Source organism: Octopus sinensis, linkage group LG2 (assembly GCF_006345805.1).
Source record: "Octopus sinensis linkage group LG2, ASM634580v1, whole genome shotgun sequence".
In the NCBI taxonomy this organism is placed as follows: Eukaryota; Metazoa; Mollusca; class Cephalopoda; order Octopoda; family Octopodidae; genus Octopus; species Octopus sinensis.
Window position 1 is genome coordinate 199970284 of NC_042998.1, and position 22673 is coordinate 199992956.

At 34.6% G+C, this 22673-nt stretch overlaps 1 protein-coding gene across 1 annotated transcript in view; it reads right to left on the reverse strand.

Annotated features, from left to right (window-relative positions):
• LOC115232608 (carbonic anhydrase-related protein 10-like) overlaps nt 1-22673 on the reverse strand; it is an 865311-nt gene that overhangs the window by 62604 nt on the left and 780034 nt on the right. Inside the window, exon 8 of the mRNA XM_029802585.2 lies at nt 12017-12056. Coding sequence (XP_029658445.1) covers nt 12017-12056 — 40 coding nt within the window. The remainder of the gene's footprint in view (nt 1-12016; nt 12057-22673) is intronic.

The following is a 22673-nucleotide window of genomic DNA, read 5'->3' on the forward strand; positions in this document are numbered from 1 at the left end:
AGAGAGAGAGAGAGAGAGAGAGAGAAAAGAAAACAGAAAGAAAGAAGAGAAGAAAGATAGACGGAAGGAAAAACAGTGGTAAAAAACGTGCAACGAATATATTCCAACTGACATATTTTTATACAGAGGTTCCAACTTCGCTCAACGTTTCCATGAAGTCATCTTTGTGTATCAGGTTTAAATATCTCATATTCAAATGGTAACCTCAGTTTTCGTTTCCACTCCTGTAATTACCGTATGACCGACGTCTTTGTTACGTGTACATCCCATTCGATGCGACATATTTGACAATCTACTTCTGCACATTGAGTCAGAGTACCAGAGACCCTTTTTATACAGTACCCTATCACATGTTAGCACAAAGGAAAAACTAAAAACACAAAATAAAACGAATGTGAGTATGGGTAGAATAATGCAGCTAATATATGAATTATACTATAGGTATTTTGGTATTAAGGCTTATTTTCTTTTTTTTTTTTTCTGTCATTATACTGCGGCCATGCTAGGGCACCGACTTGAAGAATTTTAGTCGCGCAAATCTTACCCCAGTACTTGCATTTTAAGCTTGGTACTGCTATAGCTTTCTTTTGCCGAACCACTACTTTACGAGGACGTAAACACACCGATCCCGGTGTAAAGCGATGGGGCGGGACATACACACGCATATATGTATTTACGACAGGCTTATTTCAGTTTCAGTCTACCAAATCCATACGCAAGGCTTTAGTCGGCCTGAAGCTACAGTAGAAGACACTTGCCCAAGGTGCCTCGCAGTGGGATTGAACTTAGAACCGTGTGTTTCGGAAGTCAACTTCTAACTATATAGCCACGCCTGTGCCTAAATGGGAAACTGTTCGATTCTTTCCTTCAGCTTTTGCTTCTGCTAGTAAGCAGACTACACAATGTGACCTGTTATATTCGCATTTGCAAACTAAAAGTGAGTGAGTGTTTTTCGATACTCTTCTATTTCTGTAAGAAATTAGCTATTTGTTTTTTAGTGGTAAAAATGCTTACTAGTTATGTCTTACAAGAGAGAAAATCATTTATGTAAGCAACAATTACTTCATATTCGATCTAAAGACCTCTACTCGAAATATATTCAGTGTTGAGAGAACATGTTCTAGTAATTGCATTTTCAACATCTAGAACAGATTTCTTAGAAAAAAGGTTCATATTTGATTGTTGAAAGCGATCAAAACGGAAATTTTATACATAAGTGTTAAATCACCCAATTTCGAAAGACTGATTCACTTATGTATAGACGGCAATATGTATATATATATATATATATATATATATATATATATATATATATATATATATATTATATATATATATATATATATATATTATATATAAGTATATATGGACGTCGAGAGTGAGGCAAGAACGATATAATACTGGTCTACTAGGCTTGAAAATATGATAGTAGATTTTTCTCTTCTCACTATAAGATATCATTCCATAATACAATTGCAATACTAGTAATTTTACAATATTTGATAATTTTCGATATTTCTGGTCACGAAATTATCTAGAATGATGTTAAAACATATCCGACCTTGATATCAGCTACCGGCTTCCCCGGAAATAGTGATATTATCATACTGTATCCCATGAACAGGCTGAAAAATCTCACGGCCCGTCCAAACAACGTCTGAGTATGATTCACACATAACATTTCTAAGCAAAAGGTCAACAATACCTACACTAACTAACGGACTGGAAGTGAAGAGAACGGCAACTTACAGGCTGGCAATGTGCTTCTCAAGAAGTATTCGCTATTCGATTATGTTCTATAAGGCTCCAGAATTGCCAAACAATCATATCTCAAAGAGACTCTGGTGGAAAATCATTGTGCTTAACATAACAAATAACATAGATTGATATTTTTTTTCCCATAAACTACAGGACATTGATAATATTATCGTGGTTTTTCGCCTCCCTTGGACTCGTAATTGTTACACACCATCACATTTGAAGTATATTTCTTTTGTTATCCATGCTGAGGAGATACAAGCGAAATGTTTAGCGACTATATGAGACTGCGAAGTCCTTATCAATACGAATATGGCGATTTTATCATATTTTGTGTGGAAAATACTTAATACACGATAGACAGCTGCTAATAAAATGCCATTCAGTTATAAACTTTCAATGGAGTGTAATGTTAAACCAAGAAAACTTGTCAAGAAATATTCAGCTTACACAAATATATAAAATGCTTCTGGTGTAAAGTAGATGGGTACGTTTCAACAGAGCTGATATTGGTGGAACCTTCTAACAAAATTCCACAAATGACAGGCATATTTGTTTTGTTATAATTATCTGGGATAGACGTGATAACATATACAGTGACTACGAAAGGTTGATAGAGAGACAAAGAGAGAGGGGAGAGAGAGAGAGAGAGAGAAAGAGAGAGAAAGAGAGAGAGTCGGTGACTTTTGTTTTCTTCTAAGTCATGTTTTCGCTCTTTTTGGCCAGTAGACATGTAAATTTAATGGTATATCCAACAACTAATTATGATTTCCCTTTGATTATATGCACCAAGGAAAACGATTGCGAAAAATATATTGATCAATTTTAAATCTGGAAAGCCATCGGCTAGTGTCAGTGTGTCAAGTCCAGACGGGGAAAGCTCAACGTTTTGACATTAATCTTAAAAATAAACATCAGAATCAAAAGACAGAATGACGAAGGCCATTATCCAGTGACGAAGAGATCTGGGAAATAGCAGAAAGTTTCTGAGAGGACAAAGAGAGCAGTTAATAGGATAGTTATCAAACATCGATGCCAAGTTTGCAAATTCTAAAGATATATTGCCATACTGCATAAAAAGGAGTAATGAAAGAGCTTGGGAACGACGGAAGAGTAACAATAAGACCGAAATATGTCAATTAGTTTAAATAGATCTTCAGAAGGAGATTTCGAGAACAATAATAAATTCAACGAAAGAATAATTGACCGCTATTTCACTGCAAGTGAGATATGTGTGTGTGTGTGTGTGTGTGACGCAACAAAATAGAAAATGACAGCCGGATTCTTAGCAAAGGAGATTTAAATATGGGGTAATTGGATTTAATGATTGAGGCAAATGTGAGAGACATTCACATGAAAAATAGTTTTGTGGAAACCCATTTAAATGCCCCATAAATTCTGCCAAATACTGGCAACACCTCCATTAATAATGAGTTCTATTATAGGAACAGATTAGCAGAAGACCCATTCTCAAGAAGATGGGGCCAGTGTCATACAAGTACTACTATCACTATCTCGGAATAGAACTCACGGTGAGCTGGCAGAATCGTTAGCACGTATAGCTTAGCGGTATTTCGTCTGCCGTTACATTCGACTTTGCCTTTCATCCTTTCGGGGTCGATAAATTAAGTACTAGTTACGCACTGGGGTCGATATAATCGACTTAATCCGTCTGTCCTTGTTTTTCTCCTCTCTGTTTAGCCCCTTCTGGGTAGTAAAGAAATAGGAATCTCTGAAAGGATTACCCCAAATGACCCGGTGTTAATCTTATTAAACAAATATGGAAGCATCTTAAGAAGAAATAACCTGTAAACTCCTCAAAAATTGAAGGAAGTAATGAGTGAAGGCAGTATTGGGAGGAGTGACAAACGTGTATGAACTTGTCATCAACAATTTGATCGAATCCATAACGAATCCGGAGTGATCCAAGAAATTAGTTAAGAGAGACTCTAATATTATATTAATTATTGATATAGTTTTCTTGAAGTTAGATTATTTAAATTCACGTTGTATTTTATTTCCCTGATAAAAACGTCGGTGGTTACCGTTATAATAGAATTTAGCCGCCCCGCAAATGTGTTGTTTTCAACGTCAGTCAGAACTGACTTTTAACTGAATGCCACAACAGAATCTGACAATCTGAATTTAATTCTATGATTGTTATTTTTGGTGCAATAGCCTTCGAAAGGCTTGACATTTAAAGGAAAGAAATTAACCAGATTATTATCTCTTGGCTAATACTGCCGGTTCGCAGAAGATTAAAAAAATCTGCAACACTTTTCTAAAGAGCGAGCTGACAGTCTTTATAAGCTTCTAATTTAGTTGTAAAGTATATATTACCCTGCATATTTTAGTGCATCAATTCGCTATACACATGTCAGAAACAAGTGTTAAATGCAAGATAAAGAATACAGGATAGAAATATGAGATAACAAAGGAAATGTAAACTAGAAATGTGGAAACCATTACAGAGCCCTAGTAAAAGACATTACATTTCTTCCGATATGGCATTAGAATGTCGCAAAACACCGAATGCCGTATAATCTGTGAAAATAATTGCCATCACAAACACAGTGGAATAACAATAAATATAGAATGTATTTTGCAGTTTATAAAGAAAGACTACTGCTGCAAAATCTTACTGTGTTGTATAGAGAAAAACCCACCTCATATTGTTCTATTGATTTGGGTACAGAACTCGTGCAGTGTTGTAGAGACTACCTGCCCGAGAAATTTGAATGCCATATTTAAAATTTTAAAGACTTTCTATAATCTATGCAAATACTATTGCTTTTGCACTATGGCTTTAAATTCTTATAATTATCCACCTCCATTGGTACATTGGTTTATGCAACAAAAGATTCTTGTAGAAACATGGAACTGTTGGCGTCCTTAACAGAAGAACAGAACAGCCTGATGCGCATCTTCAATATATTAATATTGATCAGTAAAGATTTGTAAAGTACTTCAAAGAATCCTCATTTGCTTCAACTGGAAAAACCACCCACTCTGCCCACTCATATATACATGCACACGCAATCACGCACTTACACACAGATGCATAGAGTTATAAGCACCCCAACTCAAAATGCAAACACACTATCACATTTAAGTACACGAAGATTCACTTTATTCACAAAAGAAAGCTACTGTCTTAATTCATATAAGCAAGGCTTGTCAAATTCTTAGCAACTGGTTTTGTATTCTAAATAAGAAGAAAGTGAATAAGAAAGTGCATGCATAGCTGTACATGTGAATATGTTGTCAATGAAATGTATGTAACCATCGATTACAATTGCATGCATACATTACACATACGCACGTATACGCATACATACGGACATAATAACATATTATCCGATGTCGAAGATCGAGAAATTTCACACACTCGCGCGAACATAGGGATATTTTGGTATGTCAGTGTGCGTGTGTGTAAAAGCGCCTACGTACAATTATCCATTTGAACGTTCGTGGGTGTTTCTGAGAGAGAATACCCAATTATGTTGCATATGCAGAGAAATGCACACACACACACGCACACACACACACACACAAACTCACACACATACACGCGGTTAGACACACACATTCAGATGTATGCATGTATTTATATATAATGCAATCTGTACATCCATCCATCTCTCTGTAATTATAAATAATATATATATATATATATATATATATGTATTTCATACATGTATATATTTGTACACACAGGCAAATACACACACGCACACACACATATATATATATATATATATATATACATACAGATGCACACATATTATGATATAGTGTGAGATAATATGATATATGATATGATATCATATCAGGTGTTTATATTCAAAAGGATGGAGAGCTGATACTACAATGTTTTACTTTAATTTTCAAACGTCATGAAAATTTCCTTGGTCTCTGCTGGCTACGCCAAATTTTACTTCTCAAATAGCATCGCACAATGAAACAGATGATGACTTTCTACAAGTTCTGAATACCAAACAATTAAAGTACAACCTACCACCAGCTAGCGCAAGAGATGAAGTAATAGTTTGTAGATAAAACGTGGGGATCACCATTAACTAGTTGCATTTGAAGACACTGTTTTTGCAACGTATAGACACATCTAAGGATTAATACTCCCAAGAACGAAGACACCTCAGAAATTCAAATGTCAATGATAAATGAATAATATCTGGTAGATGAGTGGGATTATCAAAAAAGAAATGAAGCGTACACCAAAATCCTAGAATCAAGGACTAGAGAATCTTTGGAAAAGCCGGTAAGCAATGCTTACTAGTTACGTCTAACAACAGAGAAAATCCTTTATGTAAGCATAGCGGAATCAGCGAAAATATGAGAAATTGAAAATATAACCCCAAATCAAGTCTTCAGAAACACATCACTGTTTACCAGGAAACTAACTGAATGACTAAAGTCTAGGATAATCAGAGAAGACAAAGAAACTCTTCAGCATCTTTAAAAAGCTTGGTCTCCGTTTCTCTCGTAGAAAGGTGTTACTTGTGACCCAGGATCTTGCATGGTCAGCAGTGCCAGAAAAAAATGTTCAACGACAAACCACCAACACTGAGTATAGTTAGAAAGTGGTTCATGAAGCTGGAAACAAATCATAGCCAGGACCAAACGGAATGTTTTTCCTGATGGATAAGAAATGCTCCAATATTCTCGTGTGACATCAACAAACCTGCTAAGGTAAGTGTATAGTAGCTGACAGAGTATATATCAGAGACGGACAGAGATTATGTAGCACCAATCAGTTCAAAATAATACCACATCAGAACAGTGATGGGGGAATCTTCTCTGTCATGGTTGCATGACTGCAAGGTTTAATAAACACCTCACAACTAATAAATAGTTGTATATACCCGTCGATAACGGATGTATCCAAGGAATATTTGGATGCAAAAACTACAAATCTAGGATTTAGGGTGCAATACAGAGGGTAAATAAAAGCGACATCAATATCATATGGATATATCTGTCACATTTCTATAAATCAGAACCGCACAGGAGAGTTCAACTACATCTCGTGATGTATATTTCCCGAAGAACATTCAAGAATCCTGAAAGGGCCTTATATAGTTTCTCAATTAGATCCTCTACAAATGATTTCACAAAAGGCTGCATCAACGTAGAACTTCAAATCTGATGAACTATTCTTAATAGCTTGGAGTGTTTTCGAAAAGTAAACTAATCGACATTCTCACAATCCATATAGCTACACTGATAGCCACGGTAGTCCACTTGAATGTGAACTGAATAAAGGCCATTTAGTACGATCATATCAACGATTCTGATCCCACTTTCAAACAGTCATCGAAGCTGAAGGTGGAATGTAATGAAATTACAACAAAGCTTATGGAGATCATGTGCACAATTTCTTATGAAAATTCATTTTGCTATTGTTAGATTACACTTGTTTATTCATTTACGAAACATGTCCTCAAATACCTCTGCACCTTGTATAGCTATATATATATACATGTATATATATATATATATATATATATATATATATATATATATATGTGTGTCTGTGTGTGTCTGTGTGCGTGTGTGTATGTACATATGCAGGTGCGCTTGCGTGTCTGTATTTGCGTATGCATATCCAAATACATATTCCCAATATAGATTTTGGAAAAAAAATATAAAAGAATACTAAAATCATTCGTGAACATTGAATAATTTTGAAAGCATCGGTAACTAAATACAAAATTTGGTTTTTAAATAAATATTCGGTAAGGGAAGATAATTATTGTTATTGCTTACAGCGCTTACTCTGTTATTGCTATAGTATATCAAGTACTTTTGAGGTTGTTGCGAATGTTTCTTTGGTGGTGTTTCCCTTGTTCATTATACATCTGACATTTATTCTCGGAGATATTCTTATTGTTTTATGGTGTTTGTTTACGCAGTTGTTTTCGCTCTTCCTTTATATCGTTTATTAAATAATATTTCTGTTCCTTTGGATATATCTTCACTGTACTAGGTTTGCTCTCAGAGTCAATAATAGCCATATTGGCGTTTCTGTTGTTGAAATAGTTAATAAATTAGAATGCAATTAAAATATCAGAATCGGAAGAGAAGGATATAAAATACTCTGTACATTTTTCAACGTACGCAGTGTGCTTGCACATTTTCCTTCTTTTGTCCATTCCTTCATTTATCCTCCTTTGTTATCATTCTTTGTGTTTCGATCTCACTTCTTCGTCGCTTGTTTATTCACTATTTTTCACTAAATAATATCTTAAAACTAAGATATGATTTAAGATTTGACTCGGCTAGTATATCTTATTTTTTACTGTCCACAAGGGCCTGCACACAGAGGGGACAAACTAGGACAGACAAACGGATTAAGTCGAATAAATCGACCCCAATGCGTAACTGGTACTTAATTTATCGACCCCGAAAAGATGAAAGGCAAAGTCGACCTCGGCAGAATTTGAACTCAGAACATAACGACAGACGAAATACCGCTAAGCATTTTGCCAGGTGTGCTAACGTTTCTGCCAGAGCCCCGCCTTGAAAAATATAAATATTGATTTCTACTCAAGGTACAAGGCCCCCAAAATTTTTTAGGACAGAAGGACAATCGATTAGATCGACCCCAGTATGCAACTGGCACTTAATTTATCGAAGCCGAAAAGGACGAAAGGCAAAGTCGACCTCGGCGGAATTTGAACTCAGAACCTAACGACAGACGAAATACCGCTAAGTATTTCGCCCGACAAGGAGAGAGTCATGCCTTATTAATTAGTGTTTTTGATGAAGTTGCCTGTGATAGATTCAAAGACATGGTCACCAATGTTTGGTGTAGGAATCTTGTAGAGCAATATGCATCTTACAATTTCACTGAAGGCATGTGGAAAATTTTAGTCTGTCCTGAAGAAGTGGGATTTTGCAATGCTTATTCAAGACAACTCTTGATTCTGATCGTACAAGTGAATGCTAACAAAGTAAATACAGAAGCAAGCTTCACAGAAAGTGTCCTATCTGTAGCAAAATGCATACAAACACATGGACTAAGATGGTGATTAGGTGTCCAGGGTTGAATACTCTCGAATTTAAAAAACTAAATACCACAAACATTAAATTAAGCTAATTCCTACTACATCATTCTTAAACTTTGAAAGAGGCAACAAATAAACATCATTCGATTTTCTCGCATCCGGACAAGATGCCGGAAGGCTATATTTCCGTTCCAATATTATCAGCAACACGGGTGTTCCCATCACAGCTGTTGCAAAGAAAAAATGATACTCAATTTGGTGAAGTTGTGAATGTGTGCGAATGTGTTCCCAACAAATTGTTTCCTTAACTTACTAGAGTGAAGATGCAATTCACTTTACTGAGATGGATAAATATATTAATTTTATCGACATGCACCCTTATCATAATACCAATGTCTCTGAAGAGCACCCAGAAGTAAACTATATTTTTTAGTTGTAGGTTATATATAGGTTATATATACACTAAGTTTCGTGGGTTATATATAGGTTATATATACACCATGATCTTTAAACCACTTTCGGTTGTGTTTGATGATACTTTATATATACTACAGCATGGAATGTCTGTAAAGAGTAACTAATAATCAATTGGATATGTAACAAATAATCAACTCAAAATATAATGAAATACCGAAAGAAAAAATGTTGGACAAGTAATGATTTGATATTAAAACGTGAAAATTTTAACGAATATCATGTCACTATGTAAGACACTTTAAACACGTAGTTCTTCTAAGTTTAATATTATTAGTTGTGATTTCTTATATTCCACTGTGTTTATTTTTATTAAAAGAGAGTTTACAATATATTTGAAATTGTGTTCGAAGTTCAAATTAATAAAAGATGCGCGGAAAGCGAAAAAAAGTGTAGTTAAATTGCAACATATATGAATTGACAAACGTGTGCAACTTGGAACCTGTCACTCCTACCTTTTCCCACATCATTCCTAATACATGCCCTCTTGCATCAGCTTTTCCTGATATAATATCCATTATTTGATACATTTTCTAGAGTCACCCATATTTTGAGATGATCACTGTTGAAGAACACTTTTCTCTCCTGTCTCACATTTCTTTCCATGTGAAACAGAAAAGTGGCTCACCATTCGTCGCACTGTCTATTTTACTCAAGCACAGATGAACCCTACTCACGTGACTTTATTAAAAGAAGGCTAGGGGCCGGTTTTCAATGTGAGTTTAGCAAATAAGGTGAAACACTGTGCATGAAATAACAGTGGTTCGGCATAGTTTCCCAGCTCAGTAGTGCTCATGTATTGCAGCAGTGAGTGCATAAGACGTCTGTGGATCTGCTTGCATGACGGACAGTTCTGCGCGACAATTCGGTACCTGTAGATATCTCTCGTACCCGTAGTGCCACAAGATATTTCTTTCATGAGTGACATTTAGTGACAACAGTGGCCACTGGAGCAGCGGTAACAGCGACATTAACAGCACTAGACAAATTACATGTAAAAAAAAAAGAATCCTTCACACCATTCACAACACTGTTACTACTTGGAAAAATTTCAAGACAAAAAATATCGGTTCCTTTCCCGACATAAATGGTCAACTTTACTGGAGCTGGATAACAGGAGACTCCAAATTTTGAACTATTATGACAAATTAGGAGCATATTTCTTGAGTACCCATATTTGTTTCAGCATATTTGTTTGAGTAACGTAAGGATACTCAAACTAAAGATATTATCGCTATCGTAAATATCTTTAAAAAAATTCTGGTTTAATATATTTTCGACACTATCCTATCTGTCCGTATAATTACTATTTAGACTCTTTTTCTTACAAACAGATTATCATATTTGAAAATCCTAGCAGAGGAGGCTTTTAAGGTTTTTGACTTGACATCACCTTAGGGTGAACTTTTTTCTGTTACCATTGATACAGCCATTTTAAATGCGAACAATGTGACAGATTCTCTCTCGTAGAATATACAATGTCAAAAGAAAATGTCAAGACAAAATGTTTCAGTTCCAGGAAAATTTTCTAGTGGCTCACATTAACGGTAGTTAAAAATATAAAAGGAATGAAACACTTTCTGCAATTAAATGATGTAAAATCAAATATTGTTGGTAGAACTATTGACAGAGGCGGTTAACAACAAAGAAAAGTAGCACAAGTAATTTATAATAATAATAATAATAATGATAATAATAATAATAATAATAATAATAATAATAATAATAATGATAATAATAATAATAATAATAATAATAATAATAATAATAATAATAATAATAATAAGGACTTACAACACCAGGACTTACAAACACTTATAACATACAGAAAATTGCACTACTAGGCATTGCACACATCCTACGCAAAACACTTTCAATACAGTAACCATCAGAGCATCACAACAAATCACAGCACATACCCAAGGCACACAGAGCTGTGCTCGGTAGTGAAGTGAAAGCACACTATAAAAATAAAACTACTGAATAATAATAATAATAATAATAATAATAATAATAATAATAATAATAATGATGATAATAATATAATAATAATAATAATAATAATAATAATAATAATAATAATAATAAGGACTTACAACACCAGGACTTACAAACACTTATAACATACAGAAAATTGCACTACTAGGCATTGCACACATCCTACGCAAAACACTTTCAATACAGTAACCATCAGAGCATCACAACAAATCACAGCACATACCCAAGGCACACAGAGCTGTGCTCGGTAGTGAAGTGAAAGCACACTATAAAAATAAAACTACTGAATAATAATAATAATAATAATAATAATAATAATAATAATAATAATAATAATGATGATAATAATAATAATAATGATAATAATAATAATAATGATAATAATAACAATAATAATAATAATAATGATAATGATAATAATAATAACAATAATAATAATATAATAATAATAATAATAATAATAATAATAATAATAATAATAATAACAATAATAATGAGAAGAAGGAACAAGAGGAAGAAGAGAAACATGAAGAAGAGGACGAATTAATAAGACGAAGAACAAAAAGCAGCAATAGATAGATAAATAAATAGATAGATAGCTGAATAGATAGATTGACAGAAATTCATTTAAAGATATAAAATAGGTAATTAGATGGAGAGGAATACGTTTGAAGAAATAAGCGGGAAAATATTATAGTGGGACAGTTATTTGTCAGTAATTTGACTGGTGCATTAAGGAATTGTAGGATATCTCTTACCTTCATAGAACATATCGTGCTTCATGGAACAGTCTGAACGCTAGAATGAAAAAAGAAAGAATGCACCATTAGAACAAAATGTAATGGCGAGAAAAAAAATTATGTATATATATAATATATATATATATATATATATATATATGTTTACATCTATATAAATTTATACATACGTATCTAACTGCTTTTGCTCTTTCACTGTATATATGAGACCGCGTGTGTACCGTTGGCGATTTTTTCCTCCGTCTTCCCTTCTTTATTTTTTTCCTTTTTCTATGTTTCTGACGAAGAGCTCCGCTCGAAACGTTAATCCTTCCTACTTCCCCTCCTTCCTGAGCGTCCAATAATACTATATTTGTTCCACGTCCTCGCGTTGTTGTGTTTTCTCTATATGTTTTCATGTTTGGATTATCTATCTATCTATCTATCTATCTATCTATCTATCTATCTATCTATCTATCTATCTATCTATCTATCTATCTATCTATCTATCTATATCTATCTATCTATCTATCTATCTATCTATCTATATATATATATATATATATATATATATAAGACGAATATTTTGAAAATTACAGCCAGCGAATCTAGTTAATGCACAAAACTGCCATTTTGCTCCCCATCAATAAAACACCACCACGTGGACTCTGTTGAGACTAGTAAGAAACAATTATGAACTTTTTTATTACACGTAACTTTTAAAAATATTTTTGATAGGGTTCGTTTTTTTATGAGGGGCCCAAACATGTAAAATCTCTAAGAAAATTAAAATATATATATATACAGAGAAAGAGAGAGACAGTTAGGTACATATGTATGTCTATCTATATAGGCAACATAGACAATGGGGTCAAGTTATCCATGGTAAGAATATAGGGAACGTTCCAGCACTGCCACGAAATCCTTTCACAGAAAGAAGTGAAAGGAAGAAATGTTCAATTATGTACGCAAATACACATCAAGTCACAGACATCGCACACACATATAGTTATGCACGAATACACATACATGTATTCATACAAACACACACACACATATATGTATGTAAGTATATATATATATATATATATATGTGTGTGTGTGTGTGTGTATGTGTGCGTGTGCGTGTGTGTGTGCGTGTGTGTATGTGTGTGCATACATAAATGTGTATATATACTTTAGAGCTGAATCTCTTTTGTCATCATGATGTTATGATGTCCTGCATATCTGACGAAATAGTATCTTTAATGCTTTAATTTGTTTTATATAGTAATTACGTTGCATGATGCCGAGCATTCATATAAATGCAAGCGTGTAATCATAGTTTCTTTCACTCTGAAAGCATTATTGTACGGAGTTGCGAAACGGCTGTAATCCTAAGGGTTTCCAGTCGCTAGATAAATATATTCACCCCTAATACCACCTGAAATTTTATTGTGTGATATATATATATAATATATATATATATATATATATATATATATATGTATGTATATACGTGTGCGCGTATATATATGTGTATGTATGTATGGTGTGTTGTGTGTATGAATGTGTTTCTTCATAGATGTCCCAATTTCTGTAACCTCTACATTTTTCTATTTGAATATGTGAAAGACAGAGAGAGAGTGAGAGAGAGAGAGAGAGAGAGAGAGATAGAGAGAGACAAAGAGAGAAATAAGGAGAAAGAGAGAGTTAAAATGGGTAGACAGAGAGTAGCAGAAACATCTTCAGTGTTATTCCATTTCAACTCTCTGGCTTACTGCATATATTTCTATTACTGCAAATAAACGCTATAACTCTCATTTCCACGAAATTGCAAGTAATTGCATATAAAGCATTTCGTTCACCATTTACACAAACAGAACCGGAATTCAGCACACGTACACTAAACATCCCCAACTACACAAATTTACTAATTTCGTGACAGTGAACGCTGTTGCGGTTTCATAAAGTAGTTTTGTGAGTTTTAACAAAGATACAATGACATCGAACTTGCACTCCTGGACATATGTATCATTGTAGTGTTCTTGTAGTCATGCCTATGAACTTATATCAATATGCATGCATACATACATACATATATTCATACATACATACATACAGACATACAAACATACAAACATACATACATACATACATACATACGTACATACATACATACATACATACATACATACATACACACAACATACATACATACATTCATTCATTCATACATACATACATACATACATACATACATGCATACATACATACATACATACACACAACATACATACATACATTCATTCATTCATACATACATACATACACTCATTCATTCATACATACATACATACATACATACATGCATACATACATACATACATACATACATACATTCATTCATACATACATTCATTCATACATACACACATACATACATACATACATTCATACATACATACATACAAACATGCATGCATACATACATACATACATACATACATTCATACATACATACATACATACATACACTCATTCATTCATACATACATACATACATACATACATACATGCATACATACATACATACATACATACATACATACATTCATTCATACATACATTCATTCATACATACACACATACATACATACATACATACATACATACATACCCATTCATCATACATACATACATACATCATACCACATACATACATACATACATACATTCATTCATACATACATACATACATACATACATGCATACATACATACTACTAACATACAAAATACATACATACATACATACATACATACATCATACATACATAACATACATACATACATACACATACATACATTCATACATACATACATACATACATACATTCATACATACCATACATACATTCTTCATACATACAAACATACATACATACATACATACCACACATACATACATACATAACATACATGCATTCATACATACATACATACATACATACATACATACATACATACATACATTCATACATACATGCATACATACATACATACAACACAACATCATACATACATACATACATACATTCATACATACATGCATACATACATACATACATCGTGAGTGCAACACTCCGACCAACAGGTCAAGCGTTCTCATTTATATATAACTGATGATGAGATGACTGAAACAAATAAAAGAATAAAAGAATGCATATAATTATATATATTTTTCTGTGTGTAAAGTAGCAGTTTTAGAGAAAAACCATGGGATTCTTATCTCGCGTGAAATAGGCATATCTTCTATTTCTCTAGACGAGAAGTGTTCTCTGCAAAGAAATTTTTCAAAATCACAAGTATTTCGGTGATAGGTGAAAAAATTACAGCCGGCGAGTTGTCTTCCTTCGCTTGATAGCTTGGTTTTCCAATTTTGAAGTAAAAATTTCCGAAAATGTGGACAACTTCCCACGGCTTCCGTTCTGGATTTCAGGCAGCCTCTAGGTCATGTGAGTTCCAGTGGATTATTTTTTATGTCATACACAATTTACATCGTCGTGTTCCATTGCGATAATGTCCATAAGTATCTAGTAATTTCCACTTGATGCTAAAGGGCGTATGATCGTCTTTTAGGCGCCATACGTATGCTGCAAGTGTCGATGTGTTGCGTCTCTCCGGGACCCTGAAAGAAGATCTGTGGTTGTTCAGGCGAATTTTACATTTGGATTCAGAAAATCCGACATAAATTTTAGTGTGTGTCCCTGTGTGGGCATGGATGTTACTGATATGTGTGCTGCTTCTGTTTGAGGCTACCTTTGCTTGGTACCCTGTAGCCTCGGTGTTCATTTCTAATCCTGCATGAACAACTTGCCTCTGTCCGTGGTTTAGGAGGGCTAAGTCAACCTTTTGTTAACATTGGATGCACAACAGAAAGAGATCCTTAAATTATGTCTGTTAAAGATCTTTCTATATTTGTGTGATTGCGTGAAATGCTTATCAACCAACCTAAGAAAAATCTAACATACGCATGTCCGGACGTTTAAGGAGAAGTGGGAGAGCGAACCATAAGGTCTTGCGGTGGCGTTTCCTTTTATAGTTGCTCGATCCTGGTGTTTATACTATATGGTCCTTGAATCTACTGGCCGGTAGGGACTCATTGTAAGCGGGAGCCGCTGCTTGGAAAACAGCTTTACTTAAAGATAAGATAAAAATCCCTTTAATGATACCTTTTATTAGGTTTTTGAACTATATGGGTGGGTGGAAGGATGCTGTTATCATGCATGATAGCCTATCATTCGGGTTGCGGTATGGACTGTTGGTACCACTGTCTAAATCGAGCGGGACATCCAAGAAGTTCACCATGGTGATGTTAGTCTCTATGGAGATTTTTAGGTCAATGTCCCATCCCTCGCGATGTCGAAGGAACATTCAGTGTCAGATCGTTTGACCCAGGTTCAAACCTGGTTGAATAGCACCGTTTTGCTAGCGTGCACAATTATATCTATTTTTCTATGTCGGTAACTCGTCTAGCATATACTAATGTCCTATCAAGTAACATTTTCGATATCGATCGATAAAATTCTGGTATGTCAAATTGGTTTGAAACCAATGTAACAACTCGATTGTGTTACGCTATAAAGAGAAATTAGATGTCTTCCTTATGTCTTTATTAAACCTTATCAGGATGTGTTTACTCACCACTCCGATTTCTGATTTGGCAGGGTTAATTAGGCGGCAGTTAAGGTTAGAAGCAAAGTTCACTTTGTGATCCTTTCTCTATATTTTATAGCATATTTTATATGCTCTTTTTCTGATTTATGATCTGATAACGTAGATATAATTATATATACATATATACATGTATATGTATGTATATATATATATATATATATATAATTATATATACATATATACATGTATATGTATGTATATATATATATATATATGTGTAATATATATATATATATATATATATAATATATAATATATATATATATATTATATATATATATACATACATATTTATTTATGTATGGATATATATGGATATATTTCTATATACATATATTTATATACACACACACACACACACACACACACACACACACACACAACACACACACACACACATATATATATATATATATAATATATATAATATATATAATATATATTCATATATATGTATGTGTGTGCATGCGTTAATAACGAATTAAAAGTTATATTCGGTAAACATTAACGTTCGCACATACCTAGTGTATAAACAAAGTGTGTGAGTCTTGTTTAAACAAGACTCATGACATTATTCTACTACTACTACTACTACTACTACTACTACTACTACTAGTACTACTACTACTGCTGCTGCTGCTGCTGCTGCCGATACTACTACTACTGCTGCTGCTGCTGCTACTACTACTACACTACTACTACTACTACTACTACTACTACTTCTACTACTTCCTCTTCATCAACATCTTGTTTCCCAATCTATTTAATAGAAAGAGATCTAGAAGATTGCAGGTATCAGTAGCGTCAAAACATCCCGTCAGTATGACGAACAATTCTCCTGTATCGAATTTTTAACCCCTGCTGAGCCTTTCCTAAATAGTAGTGTCTATTTGGCATGGAGTGTTGTCTAGGTTAATGTGATCTGTATCAATATATATGATAGAAAACTCAGTGGCCTTATCAACTAGCGATATTGATATATACGAATGATAGTCTACACTATCAAACTGTAAATCGCATCATCATCATTGTTCGACCGTGGTCGAGACAATGGAGTTTCCTATGTTACGCCCGACTTCACGGTTCGTCGTAGCATTACGGAGTTCCCGTTGCTGGATGCCTGTATCTCTGAAGATTACATCAAGGTAAATCTAGGCCTTTGCTTCTCCTTTGAATTCTAAAAACTAATTTATTGCAGGCTTGCTATTATTCCATTGTTGTAGTATAGAGGTCTCACTGGATCTGATATTCATATTCCTGCTGTCCAAATACGAAGAACATCATTACCCATAAATACCACCAAGAGCCAACTCCCAGTTGTAATTGTCGATATACTGGCGCTTACCCACTTGACCAGGCGTGTATGATAAACTATGTCGTATATGATGCAGAAGCAACGGCAACATCATACGATAACCACACCGAAAAGAAGAATGAAATCGGGTTATGCAAAGGTGTCTTCTATAGATTTTATGCTACCCGCCTATCTAGTGTTTATCTAGTGTTTATCCTTCACCACTGTTTGGCAACCGATGCTAGTGTGTTTACGTCTCCCTAATTAGCGGTGCTTTGAAAAGCGAGCGGTGGAATTTAACAAAATAAGTACTTGCGTCGATCCATTTGTCCCAGCATGGCCCAAACCTAATTACTGAAACAAGTAAAAGAATATGTGTGTGTTTGTGTGTGTGAGTGTATGCGTATGTATAAATACCTATTTCTTTACTACCCACAAGGGGCTAAACACAGAGAGGACAAACAAGGTCAGACAAACGGATTAAGTCGATTACATCGACTCCAGTGCGTAACTGGTACTTATTTAATCGACCTCGAAAGGATGAAGAGCAAAGTCGACCTCGGCGGAATTTGAACCCAGAACGTAACGGCAGACGAAACACGGCTACGCATTTCGCCCGGCGTGTTAACGCTTCTGCCAACTCGTCGCCTTAGTGTGTATATAAATACAAAGAAAGACAGATACACAACGCACTGCGCACACACACTTATACACATGTGTGTATGTCTCTGTGTGTTTTTCTTTGTGTATGTGTATATGTGCGTGTGTGTGTGTTGTGTGTGTGAGTGTATGCGTATGTATAAATACCTATTTCTTTACTACCCACAAGGGGCTAAACACAGAGAGGACAAACAAGGTCAGACAAACGGATTAAGTCGATTACATCGACTCCAGTGCGTAACTGGTACTTATTTAATCGACCTCGAAAGGATGAAGAGCAAAGTCGACCTCGGCGGAATTTGAACCCAGAACGTAACGGCAGACGAAACACGGCTACGCATTTCGCCCGGCGTGTTAACGCTTCTGCCAACTCGTCGCCTTAGTGTGTATATAAATACAAAGAAAGACAGATACACAACGCACTGCGCACACACACTTATACACATGTGTGTATGTCTCTGTGTGTTTTTCTTTGTGTATGTGTATATGTGCGTGTGTTGTGTGTTGTGTGTCGTGCCTCTGTGTATTGATATGTACCTGAATGTAGAATGAAAGTTATTACTCAGCTTATCCATCATTATCTCATGTCGATAAACAAATATTACACACGGGAAAGAATTATTGCCCGGTTATATTTAGTGAAATGTTGCATAATATGTACGTTAATATGAACGAAATACAACAAAATTCCAACTAAAAAAATAAGAAAATATGACAGATTGTATTGTGACTGAGTCTACGCTCTATAATTTTGACTATGTAGATACTGAATTAATTTTGAAATAATAAAAATAGAAAATCTTCCCATTTCTCCCTCATTTCTTATTCAGTATTGGTAACACTTTGCTTACATTTCGTATATAATTATTCCCTCCTGGCTTTTATATTCTCAGCTTAGTTGCTGACTAATTGGAAATAGAAAATAAAAGAAAATAAAAATTAAAAAAAATTGACGCATTAGGAGAAATCTTAGCCATTCAGATTTCAATATTAATCTGAAAGTTTTTAGATACAGGGCAAAACATACATGAAATAAGGAGGTAACTTAAATATATTTATACTGGTTGACATCATCTACGTTATTTTAGTCATATCTTGCAGCTGAATTTTCTTTTTAGTTATAGAGTGTCGAAGGTATGTTGCAGAGGCTCGATGCTCTTTACTGGAATGGAATGGAAGCACTCCGTCGGTTACGATGATGAGGGTTCCGGTTGATCCGAATCAACGGAACAGCCTGCTCGTGAAATGAACGTGTAAGTGGCTGAGCACTCCACAGACACGTGCACCCTTAACGTAGTTCTCAGGGATATTCAGCGTTACACAGAGAGTGACAAGGCCGGCCCCTTTAAATACAGGTACACCAGAAGCAGGAAGTAAGAGTGAGAGAAAGTTGTGGTGAAAGAGTACAGCAGGGATCACCACCATCCCCTGCCGGAGCCACGTGGAGCTTTTTAGGTGTTTTCGCTCAATAAACATTCACAACGCCTGGTCTGGGAATCGAAACCGCGATCCTATGACCTCGAGTCCGCTGCCCTAACCACTGGGCCATTGCGCCTCCACCGAAGCTCTTTACTACCTAAGTCTGTATTTTCCTATATGTGAAAACAGCTACATTACTTCAGTTAAGAAAAATGGCAACCGAAATCTAGAAAAAGCTTTCCCATCATGCACCACTGGGAAATATTTCTCGTGAACGATCACATTAAAAAAGGTATCTTTAATATATTCCGACTATAATGATTAGGTAATGCTTTCTGTTCTCCAACTGAATTTGGCGTATAATTTTTTCACCCATGATGAAGACGTTAATGGGAACAAATAGATGTTCTCTAGTTTCACCTGAGAATCAAGCCAGAAATATATTAATAGATTGGCTTGCAGATATGTTGACGAAAGTAAGAAAACGTGTGAGGGAAACTGGAAGCCATATAAAATGTAATTGGTAAACCTCAAAACAAGGAATTGATGACATGTTAGTGTGTGAAATTTTCTGAGTATTAGTGTTTTATACATGTAGATACGTAGAGAAAGGCCAGTGTTGAAAGGCTGCAGATTCATGTGAAGGTTTACTACATTACGACTGAAATCAGAAGTCGTAAAATGTTGTGTGGGAGAGTTGAATATATTGAGTATATGGTGAGTGGATTCTATGATTAATATACGCGAAGTCTGAAAAATACATAGTAATTGTCTCAAGAATGGATTGTTGCTAAAGTTTGCACATATTAAAGTAAAATCCGATGAAATTTAGAGTACGATTGCTATTTTGTGAGTAAAGCATTAGGGAATTGCATGAGAAACCTTACAATATTTTGTGTGAAATTCCACTGTTACACGACAAAATAAAATATATATGATTGAAAAATCGATTCCTTCTAGCTGCTGGGTAGATCATAAAACACCAACTATTGAATAAAAGCGAACAAGAGCGGCTTTTATGTACGAATAAAAATACAACACGCTAGTCATAGTTTGTGCCCTAATAAGTTGGAGGCTATGGAATTAGAAGTGTTCTGGTAGGCAGACACATCGAAATCAAGCTACTTAGAGCTTTGAAAATTACTCTTGGTTTCAATGAATGGGGAAAAAATATTTATTTAGAAAATCGGATGATGTTATTGATTAAAATTCTTCAGTAATTCAAATCTTGACGCACTATGTGCGTGTGAACACATGCGCACGCGTGAAGGTATACATATCTGCGTGAACTAGAGAACTAATGTGGAAATAATACCGGTTAATACAAGAGATAATACCAGTTAAGCGCTAACATATACGATGTTGAATATAATCGGCGAGAAGGTATTTGATTCATTTGCCTACACTTCAATAATAAAGTTTGGGAAACATCAAGAAGTTTCCAAAACGTCAGAGTATTAATCGTTTCTTTAAAATGTAGGTATAATTGCTTTTCTTAAAAAAATAATCAGATGTCAGTTTGAAGCCTACACGGTTGTTTTTATTCTAATGCACTTCATATCAAAATAGTTTTTTTATGTTTACACCTAAAGTGATTTGTTTATTATTATCGAGGTTCTAGCACTTCAGAGAATTGGCGAGCATTTTTTTTTTGTGAATATGAACAGAAAATATTTATCATACTACAGATTGGACGTTCACACCAAAAGACATCCCAAATTTCTATCTGTGTGTAGATGTGCAAACATACGAACATCCATGTATATAATTTATATATTATCTAGATTTTTGATTCCACATCTTTTAAATCATAATGCCTTTCACTAAAAGAGCGAAACGAATACGCATACACACACTCACTTCCACCACACACTAATATATATACACATATACACAAAATTATATATTTATAAGATATATCTTATGTACATACAATATCTATCTATCTATCTATCTATCTATCTATCTATCTATCTATCTATCTATCTATATATTGATCAAAATAAAAACATGATGCCAAGGATTCAGCGGTACATATGTTTCGGGCCTTTATTAGACAGATTTATAACAATGCATAATGTATGTCTGTGGCCTTCTTCAGCCGTGAGAGAAGAAAGAGATGGACGCTTCAATTCTATGCTGTTGCTGCATTATGTCGTACGCGAATGAGAGGATTTGCATCCCCAACCAAGAATTTTTGATGTAACACATGTCCTTGTGGAAGCTGTTGTGTGCGGCTGAAGAAGGCCACAGACATACATTATGCATTGTTATAAATCTGTCTAATAAAGGCCCGAAACATATGTACCGCTGAATCCTTGGCATCATGTTTTTATTTTGATCAATTTACTCCACCAGCTACACCACCAAACGGTATACACAGGTGCTTATAATTATCAAGTACTCACCCCGAATTTCTATCTATCTATATATATATTTATCTATCTATCTATCTATCTATCTATCTATCTATCTATCTATCTATCTATCTATCTATCTATCTATCTATCTATCTATCTACATACAGTCCTATACTCGCACACACACACATACCTATAAACATGCACATGTACATATACAGATATAT